Here is an 11,239-nt window from a genome sequence, read left to right as displayed (position 1 = left end):
ATTGGCTGTTTCCACACACCTGAAAAAAACACCAGAAAAAAACACCAGAAAAAGTGCCAAAACAGCTGTCGCAGTTTTTCTGGCGTTTCTTTAGGTTAAATTTTTTTTTTTTTTAAAGTGGAAACTTAGCCTAAGAAGTGTTTCTATCATGTACATTTATGGCATCCCAACAGTATATGGGTGATAGGTGCCACTTCGGCAATTCCAACCAGGACCACAAGGGTCCTGAGACTTCCATGTATTGAATCATGCAGACACTGCTACCTACAGACTGCAATACTAGTGGCCACTCTTGCAGACAAATGTCACCATTTCATTCTACTAAACTTAGGGAACACTGCCTGATACAAGTAAGAGTGTCTAATATGTGAAAATAAACAAGATATTTTATTAATAATAATAATAATTATAATAATAATACTGTTAAATATACATAAAATAGATCACTCTGTTAAACTAGGAACATGTCACTGACAATTACAGCTGTCACACAATGGCAAGAGTTGAACAGAGATTAAACACAGACCAACACAGTGACTAGATGAATCACAATTCCAAATTCCAGACTTGGCATGAATGAATATGCTGTGTGCTAGTGTGTGAGTGGATCTGTATGACGGGGAATGAAGATCATCTCTAGTGAGGACTGGGATTCATCAGGATGCATGGACAAATCATTATTGTTGTGAATGTTCTCCAAGGACCGTCCCTGCAGGTTCTGCACCTTGTATCTCTTCAGCAGGGTGACCAGGATCACTTTCATCATCACCATAGCTATGTATTTTCCTGCACATGCCCGGGGACCAAATCCAAATGGCTGAAAGTAGCGGTGTGGGACCTGGAATCATAAGGGAAACACATCAGAACACTATAATATGAGTACGGTAGCTTTTTCTTTAATGCTCTACCTTAGTTCTATAAGTATTAGTACCAACATAAAGAAGATTGAGTTGTTTTTACACCAGTACTTTACAATTCTGGTAGTCAGGCACATTGCTCGGCTATATTTATGCCATAGACTTTGAATAAAGTTAGAGAACATAGCCTCAGCATCTGCTCCATTCTAACATGGTATTCTAACCATGGTCTTGTGCCTGGCGCTATCTAACATTTATTACTTATCTAGGGGATAGGTGAAAAATATCCCTTTAAGGATTCATATGCACAATTGTATGAAACATTGGTACCAGCAGCATATGTAATAAATGTGCAAACTGCATTTGTTAATGTCTATATGGTATCATATTATTTACTGGATGTCTCCACAGTGCTCTGTACTGGTACCATACCAATCCCCTGTGTAATTCCATAGAAGTTCCATATATAGTGGTAGCTCAAGTTACAATATTAATTGGTTCCGGGGCGACCATTGTATGTTGAAACCATAACTCTATGGAAACGTGGTAATTGGTTCTGAAGCCCCAAATATAGGAAAAAGTGAGGATTAAAGAAAAATAAGTAGATAACTAATACAGATAAAGCAAGTCCATGAACGTCCTTAAAGCTGCTGGAAGCTGTAAATCACTATCTATGTAGAGGACAGGAGCTTCTTCAGGGTACACACAATGTCCTGAATAAGTAAAATGGTGCCAACCTCACCTGGTGTCCAAAGGAGCAGGTAACCCTGGCACAGGTAAAGTGTAGTACAGAACATATAATACCTCCCTATACTGTAGGGAGGCGTTACCAGACATCCAGTCAGTGCATATGCTTCAGTAATACAGGGGTTTTATCGGTAAAATGCCCATTCCGATTGGTCAGTTCTTCCAGCCATTGACACGTTTTGCAGATCTGGACTGTCCGTAGCATTGTACTGTATGTTGAGTCTGGTTTCAAGTAACAATGGTCCAGAAAAGACCATTGTATGTTGAGGCCATTGTAAGTTGAGGGATCACTGTAGTGTTACATTCCAGTATTGTTTGTGTACAATTTTTTTTTTTTTTTGCTTCCTTGTGTCAGCAGTTATGAGGGAGGGAAGGGGGGGGGGGGTGAATGGTACACACATAAAACTTACTGTATATGTTTCTATAAGCCAAGTTTCTATTGACATCTATAGGGAAAGATAGTAATCCATACAGCATTGTATGGCAACACACAGAGTATGGTAAGAAAAAAACTACATAATAATATTACTGCCATATGATAGATCCAAACCACCCAGTATAGTAGTGTAATATGGTTCTGTGCATGATATCTTTTTGGACTAGATGCTTTTTATTAAACAACTTTTTTACTGAAATGAAATGCCATAACTTATAATACAGTCATGTATCAGCAGCACAGCACATGAAAACTGGCACTTCCACTGTAAGAGGTGATAACATATCCCATAGAAAACTAACAGGTTGCTAGTGGACCTTTTGATCAAAACATGCAAGCCTACTTGCCACATCAAGGCCACCTGATAAGAGTGGGTCCCTAAACTAACACTGGTGTAACGTCAGGCGACGACCACTGCTGCCGCGACATCAGGCCCACAAGGGGAATGACCCAGTGGCCAGGCAACCCCACTACTGCCCGACCAAGTCCCTGGCTCTGAGCCATACCACCCCACCCCACAGGCAAAGTACCACAGCAACAATGGCCACCACAGAAAAGACTGCATATGGGTTTCCTCCAAGCATTCTTCCAGCCCTCTGGCAGGAAGCACATGGTAGCTGTTCACACTGTTCACACTGGTGTGGTGTTCTGTGGCGGCCATGACAAACACATTTTTGTATGACAAACAACATTTTCTAGCAATGGATTGCAGCTAAAAGTCCTTTTCTATATGTTGGATTTTCCCAGATACCTGGGTTTGTGTGTCTTTTATAAATATGTGTGTGTGTATGAACAGCCCACAGGAGATGAGGTCTGTGCATTTTGTTCTTATTCATTGTAACACTATAAGCAGACATTAAATATTTTTAAAGAATAATTCTGACAGGAGTTTCTTTTTTCCTAATTATAGCCTTTGTGCGGCATTTAAAAAAAATAAACCTGTACTTGCATCCAGCGCTCCTGCCTCTTGTGTCCTGCTCCATTCCCCTGCAGTGATCATCTTCCTGAAGCTGCTGTGTGATTGTGGTCTATGGGAGCACCCAAGCCCAACGTGTCATACTGCAGCTCAGTGAATCGCTGACCGAGGTGGGACATCACTATGCAGTATGACACACTGGGCTCGGCTGCTTTAGAAGACGTCAGTCATGCTGCAGATTCAGGAAACTGATTGCTGCAAGGGATTGAAGATGTACACCAGAGGCGCCATGGTAGCGATGGAGGTAAGTACAATTTTTTGTTTCTTTTAATCCCAAACAATGACCATAATTAGAAAAAAAAAACTCCCAACGAAGTGTTCCTTTAAAGTGCTGCATTTGATAATGTCAAAGCCCTTATTTAAATTATCAGGATAGATCCTAGGAATAAATAACAATAACAAATGCATCACTACTGAAGCTCTGGAAATGTATTTTTGAAGAGCGCTCTGTGCTTTAATTTTCTACTGCATTGTCCTATTAATGTGCCCACGTTCTGTATTACTCACCATACTCGATTCTAATAACAACACGCAATTATCACTCTGATTAATAAAGAGGATACTGTAACAATGGAATCTAGCCATAGCATATGTATCTTGTTGAATATTCACTTCTTAAAGTGCCGCTTTTATGATAAAGATACAATTTTACAAGTGCATCTATTCGTAAAAGGTTAAACTCCCACGGCCAAAACAAGACAGCTTGTTCTATGCTATACCTGGTGTTTACAAATGAATGGGAAAAATAAAAACAGGCTAAAATGGTTTCCACAAACAGCTAGGTAGAAGTCTCACAAAGAATAATGATATAATAAAATATCACAAGGAAGGCCCAAAGCGATGGGCTTAAAGGTTGCATGTGAATATTTGGGTAAATAAGGTCAGTTCTTCATCATTTTGAAGTGCTGACAATTGTTACAACTGAACAGGAATATGTACATACCGTTTTCTCGAAGTTTTCCAGGCTGAATTCATTTGGCTTTGGAAAAAACTCAACTCTGTGCATACGTCCAAGGTTCAAGATGATGTTGGTGCCCTTCTTTACATAATAGCCATCTATGGTATCATCCTCCAGAGCCTTGCGCATGACCAGGTCTACCACGGGCTGGTACCTCATGCTCTCAAAGATGAAATTCTCCAGAACCTTAAGATTGTGCAAGTCACTACCCTGTACTTCCCGATCACCTAAGTTAGAAGGAAGATATATTTACAAAAACGTACCTGGTACTTTTTATTTCTTCTGTGAGAGGTAAGTACTAATCGGATTTATAGCCTAACTCCATAAAGTGTTATTTGTCTTCAGGAACCAGGCTAAGGATAGGGTCACAAGTGACGTATTTGCTATGTGGCTGATTTGGCTACCAATTGACTTTATTGGGTAGGAAAATATGCGGCAGCATACAGCATGTGTGACCCTACCCTAACACTGTAAAGGTCTCCTCAGGATTCAGGCCAGAAGTTGTAAGTGTAGCCAATGACACTTGTTTTTATCCTGCCTGCCTACATTTGTACCAACCTATTAAAGGACAACTGTAGTGGTCAAAAATCCCTGCCCAAATGTTCCCCAAACAAAAGTTATACAATTCAGTCAATTATTTCTATTTACCTATATGCAGCCGTTTCTGAGATATTAGAGTTGCCAGCATAGCCCAGTAGTCCTGCGTCCGTCCCCTATTCATTACATTGCAGCCGCCATCTTGGGGACGGAGATCTCTTCCTCCCAGCAGTGTTTGTGCTCCCCCTAGCCTCTGTCGGGTCCTCCCTGCTTATGCATATGCATGAACGGGTGCTTTCTGAGGCAGCCATAGGCTCATCCTCAGAAACGCCCCTATCTGTAAGATTCAATCAGGGGGAGAATGAGGACGTCCACAGCTCCTCCCCCCTCCCCTGCTCTGTCTACATAGGACCTCACTTATCACGGGGAGGATTCAAGTTATCATGGGGGAAACACAGAGCAAACCACAGAGCAGGGAGGGGGGGGGACGTGTGTGTGAAGGAGACATATTACACTGCACGGGCTGGTGGTGTATAGACTACAGGGAATAAATATCATACTGATTCTGTGTGTGAGAGGGGGGAGGGGGACTACTGAATGACACATGCTGGGAGTTGTAGTCCCTGTTATGTGTGTGTGTATGCCAGTGTTTCCCAACCAGGGAATGCTGGGAGTAGTAGTTTTGCAACATCTGGAGGCACCCTGGTTGGGAAACACTGGTGTATGAACTACAACTCCCAGGAGATTACAGAGATACAATATAGGTGTTGGTGAACTACAACTCACAGGAGACTACAGAGATACAATAGAGGTGTTGATGAACTACAACTCCCAGGAGACTATAGAGATACAATATAGGTGTTGATGAACTACAACCCCCAGGAGACTACAGAGATACAATAGAGGTGTTGGTGAACTACAACTCCCAGCCAGGAGACTACAGAGATACAATAGAGGTGTTGGTGAACTACAACACCCAGGAGACTACAGAGATACAATACAGGTGTTGGTGAACTACAACTCCCAGGAGACTACAGAGATACAATAGAGGTGTTGGTGAACTACAACTCCCAGGAGTCTCCTGATACAGTAGAGGTGTTGGTGAACTACAACTCCTCTATACACTCAAACATAGTCTTACAACAGCTGGAGTCACCTCTGCTACTCCAAGCATGCACATACAGCAGAAAGCTGACAGGGCATGCTGGGATTTGTAGTCTTGCAACAGCTGGAGGCACCACTGGAATTCCCAGCATGCCCGAACAGCATATAAAATAACTGGGCATGCTTGGAGTTGTAGTTGTGAAAAAGATGGAGGGACCCCTATCAGGACAGTTTTATAGACAAACAATTATGTTTTTTTACCATTTTTACGTTCACTCTCCACTCTCCAGAGCCCACACTACAGTGAGCACGGAGGCAGCTGCTTCATCACTGGACAGGAGCAGCATGGGGAGGGGGAGATGAGCAGAAGGGGAGGGTGTATGCATAGGGAAGGGAGATGTGGGCGTTACAATATAATAATTTGCTCGGGGGGATAGAACAGGGGGAGGGCAGCAGCTTACAGGAAGTAAGCACAAGGCATGATGGGAGATGTAGTTTTATTTTCACTTCTCCTCCGTAATTCGTGTGCTGATAACGGGAGAAAGACTGGGACAATTTTGATGGGGGAGACATCGTTGGAAAGGTCTTTCAAAGACCTATTAAATTAGGTAAAAAAAAGTTTTTTTGCCCAGCACTGCAGATGTCCTTTAAGTTTACTCTATAGCTGTAATCCGGAAAAATGAGGCCACATTTTTCTGATTATGGAAGAAAATGTGTATGTAAAAAAGCACCACCTCATTTCCCAGTCTGTGCATGTAGCCTAACTGCTCGATATTAAGAGTATATTTTATATACATCTATATATATATATATATATATATATATATATATAAAACTCAATGTGTGTATGTATGTATGTGTGCGTGTGTGTGTGTATGTGTGTATGTTCCAGCATCATGTCCAAACGGCTAAAGATATTAACATGAAACTTGGCACACGTTACTTATATGTGAACAACAAACATAGGATTGGTGATTTAACCCTTACTCACCCCCATTTGCCAGGGTCGGGGTTTTTGTTTTAAGTCCCATACAAGTCTATGGGAAATATGTTACTGCATAACTTCCAAACGGCTGGAGATATTTTGATAATACTTGGTCACTTGTTACTTATATGTCACATAAAAATATAGGATAGTTAGACCCCCATTTGTGAGGGTCTGGGTTTTTGTTTAAAGTCCCATGCAAATCAAGATATTTCGATAATACCTGGTACACATATTACAGGTCGGGATAGGAGGTCGGGATATGAGGTCTGGATATGAGGTCGGGATATGAGGTCGGGATATGAGGACAGGATATGAGGTCTAGATATGAGGTCGGGATATGAGGTCAGGATAGGAGGTCGGGATAGGAGGACGAGATAGGAGGACAGAATAGGAGGTCAGGATATGGGGACTGGATATGAGGTCGGCATAGGACTTCGGGATAGGAGGTCGAGATATGAGGTCGGGATATGAGGAAGGGATATGAGGTCGAGATAGGAGGATGGAATAGGAGGACAGGATATGAGGTTGAGATAGGAGGTCAGGATATATGTACGGGAGAGGAGGACGGGATAGGAGGTCGAGATATGAGGACAGGATAGGAGGTCAGGATATGAGGTCGAGATATGATGACGGGATATGAGGACAGGATATGAGGTTGGGATATGAGGACGGGATATGGGATTGAGATATGAGGACAGGATATGGGGTTGGGATATGACAACAATATATGAGGACGGGACATGAAGTCAAAAGCTTTGTTGATTTTCCTCCCCATCAAGGATTAGGAAGGAAAAACCAGGCAACGCCGGGTACTCAGCTAGTACTGTATAAAAATACTTTGCAGCTAATGTTAACCTTCTATTCTTACAATACTATATATGACATGAGCTTTACAATGTCATTTAAAATGCGTTCACATTACAAACTAATCACTATGATTTATGTGACATTTTGCCACAAGCTCTGCACAACTGGAATCACGGTGGACTTTTGACATTGTGTAGTTGTAGTGCGACTCCTGCCTTGCCTATTGTATAAACATTAGAAGAATGTAATGTGACATTAGCTATCTCTAGGCAGTTTGTAGTCATCAGACAGGACAAAGTCATTTAGTAGGTTCATGCTGTACATTAAAATATGTAAATATAACTCGCAATGCAAAATAAAATATGTTCACACTACAGAAAATTCTGTGTGTGTTTACACGTACTGTATGTGTTATACACTACTTACCTTGCTTCTCAATAATAGATTATAGATCAGGGGTATACAGCCTTTTTTTGTCCAAAGGTAAAATTGAAAGAAGTGATAGGCATAAAATAGGATAGCAATAATATCCTAGCAATATGCCACTGTTGTCTATAATAAGACAATTAACGCATCCCAGCACAACTCATGGCGTTACACAGCACATCAAAGGTAAAAAGAAATTGCTGCAACAAAAAAGATCATGTAATATTTACCAACTACAGTGTTGATCTCATTCATTATCCTCTCTTCGGTTTTCAGATGTTGAGCTATGAGGATCAGCATGAAGTACAATGAGACAGACATGGTGTCAGGAGCCGCTATCAGCATTTCCAAAATGCTCTGGTTCACATTTTCAGCAGTAAGATCTCCATGGTTCTTGAAATAGAGAAAATAGAATAATATTTGTATTTCTGAGCCATTTTATTTTTTTCATTTATTGTTCACAATGTTCTTCTATTCCCATTCACTTGAAGAAGCTGTGCACAGCGAGTACTCAGGAGGACAACAGTATAGGGAAAACTTAGAAAAGGAGGTAGCACTAAAGTAGCACTAAATCTTTCATTCTTAGGATTGGTAGGGAACACAGTGGTTGGTTCACTAGCTATCATAAAGTGGTAGTAGTACACCAGGGGCGGACTGACAACACTCGGGGCCCCGGACAAAAAAAAGCCAAGGGCCCCTGCTAGGCTCTGCAGCTTGTCAATCTTCTGCCACGCCCCTATTCCACCCAAATCCCACACACAATAAACTAAAATTTATATATGTAAGAAATTCTTTAACGTAGGTAAATTTCCATGACCAATAATACTTATATACAAGGAGTAAATATATACCACCACACAATAACTGGATAATACCGCCATACTGTACTGAGTAGAACCACTATACAGTGGTCCCTCAACATACGATGGTAATGTGTTCCAAACGAGCCATCGTTTGTCGAATCCATTGTATGTTGAGGGATTTGTGCAATGTAAAGTATAGGAAGCTGTACTCACCTGTCCCCGCCGCTCGCGATGGTGACCCCGGGCCTCCGCTGGGCTCTCCTGGTCTTCTCCGGTCCTCTGCTGTCTTCTCCGGTCCTCTCCTGGTCTTCTCCGGTCCTCCGCTGTCTTCCGCAAGGCCTTACTGGGCCTGCGTAGCGACATCATTACGCCGCTGCGTACGCCATTCCTATTGGATGACGTGCGCAGCAGCGTATTGACGTCATCGGAGAGGGCCGAGAAGACACCGAAAGACCAGCGCTGGACCCGGAGGGCACCCCGGAGCATCGTGGAGAGGTAAGTAATACTTACCGCACCACACGGGGAACATTAAGCTGCTATCCGGCAGCAGCTTAAGCATTTTGCGCTGCCAGATAGCAGTTAATGCGATGGCCCAGACATAAAAAAGCATCGTATGTCGATGCTGACATCGACATGCGATGGCCTCTGAGAGGCCATCGTATGTCGATTTGATCATATGTCGGGGCCATGGTAGGTCAGGGGGTCACTGTACACAGACCAGTATACTATAAAGGATCTGTATAAGTGATTATATAAAGGACCATATGGCGGTAGATATCAGCTGTGCACAGGATGTGTAAACCATATAAGCGATTACTGTTACATTTTGGGACTCACAATTGCGTCTTTTCTGATCGGCGGCATCCTCTTTCCTTTTCTTCTCCGTCCGGATCAGACCGCCATGTGGATCTCTTAACATCTGCAGGACAAATATGTCAGACTCTGCATTTTTCCAGTGCCCTCCCCTCCTCTACACAATTTTTCCATCTATAGGCCCACAAGCTATAATAATGCCCTCCTTTGCATCCTGCACAGTAAAAGGGCAGGTAGGTAGGTAGCCAGGTAAATTGGTAACTAGGTAGGTAGATCAAGAAGCCAGATATGTAAGTAGGTGACAAGCAAGGTAAGTAGAGGGCTAGCTAGGTAGTTAGGCAGCCATGTATAAAGGCCAGGTATGTACATAGTTAGGTAGCTGGGTATGTAGGTAGACAAAATGGGGGGTAGAGCAGCACTACGATAAAGTAAACCGGTAGGGGTGCGTGTCGGTCTCTGGGACCCTGGTCCTGGATCCAATTCACAGCATAGAATAAGGGATGACCGCAGCACTCCAGTTAGTAAAAAAGGAAAAAGTGTCTTTATTCCATGAACAAAACTTGGTGCGATGTTTCGGTGTCCTCACAACACCCTTCTCAAGCTAACAATAGTGATCTTTACAAAGTATATATAGGGTGAAACATGTCAAAATCAATTACAAACAATTAAAAGTGTATACAAAATATTAAAGTGCCAATCGTGCATATCAATACAAAGTAAGGGATGTATACATAACAACCAAGTGCTAGTGCATGATTAAAATCAAATCCACATATACATGATACATGGATCATACAGAGAACTGGTATTGTGATACAATTTCATACAGTTAAATGATCTATCATTACAATACATAACAAGTGGGTGGGTCTATGGTGTAACTCACTGGGGGGAGAAAACGTCCTCCATGCATAAAAGGTAATGGCGCCGAACGCCAGAAGTGTCTATGCATTCACAGTGCTGTGGACCAATCAACGGTATCAGAGAATAATCATGTGGTCTCTGACATCATCGATTGTTTCGCCGGCCGGCTCCGTTGCTTCGCGCATGCGCTCTAGCGTTCAGAGTTGTTCCGGCGGCCATCTTTATTAAGGTAAGTAGTAATCTGTGTATTACGATCCCGGTTGTCGTGGTGACAAACGCCGCCCAGTTGGGTAAAGGATGCATAGCATAACTCAACCCGAATCGGCGGCGAGTATCAACCGCGACCTTCGGTCTCCACTATATAGAAAAAAGAATCACAAAATAAACAACTAAAAAAATGAAGAGATAGAAAGGAAATCATAAAAATAATAATAAAAATGAAAATAAAATAAATGTAGAATTGTTATGCTATTTCAGGTGTTGTGTGTGGATGCATATTGCTTCGGTGTTCTAGTACAGAAGTTAACCCCTACTTGCACAAGATTCAGGCGTACTTGGCACATTAACCCCACCCATTGGGGGTATCCCTTGCCCATATCTTGGACCCAATGATGGGCCAAAAATGGGCTACTCGTCCATGGGTCACGGGGCCATTGAAGGTCTCCGGCACCAATAGGCGAGGAAAATCCCCAGTCTTTTGGATTTCCACTGAAGTGGATGGGGGTGCCCATCACACACATGGTACATCCACGCTGGGGTCCGGATAGTCTTTTTACAATATATTAACACCTTATGCTATCCAACACACAATCCCCGTCTCTAAGCCAAAGAACTAAAAAAATAAAACATAAAACTAAAATAAAAAATGAAAATAAAACGAAGTAAAGCGAAAAAAATATATATAAATTTTTTTTAAATAAAAG

The 11,239-nt window shown here is 42.1% G+C and overlaps 1 protein-coding gene across 3 annotated transcripts in view; it reads right to left on the bottom strand.

Annotated features, from left to right (window-relative positions):
- Positions 1-368: 368 nt before the first annotated feature.
- The window catches only part of LOC130368520 (aromatase), a 64,693-nt gene continuing 53,822 nt past the window's right edge, over positions 369-11,239 (bottom strand). For all 3 annotated transcript variants that reach the window (XM_056572297.1, XM_056572299.1, XM_056572300.1), the window contains 3 exons: positions 8,067-8,229; positions 3,960-4,201; positions 369-838 (listed from right to left, as the gene is read on the bottom strand). In XM_056572297.1, the coding sequence (XP_056428272.1) occupies positions 593-838; positions 3,960-4,201; positions 8,067-8,229 (651 nt within the window). In that variant the 3' untranslated portion in view covers positions 369-592. The remainder of the gene's footprint in view (positions 839-3,959; positions 4,202-8,066; positions 8,230-11,239) is intronic.

This window comes from Hyla sarda, chromosome 4, assembly GCF_029499605.1.
Source record: "Hyla sarda isolate aHylSar1 chromosome 4, aHylSar1.hap1, whole genome shotgun sequence".
Lineage (NCBI taxonomy): Eukaryota > Metazoa > Chordata > Amphibia > Anura > Hylidae > Hyla > Hyla sarda.
This window is presented reverse-complemented; position numbering and strand designations above follow the sequence as displayed.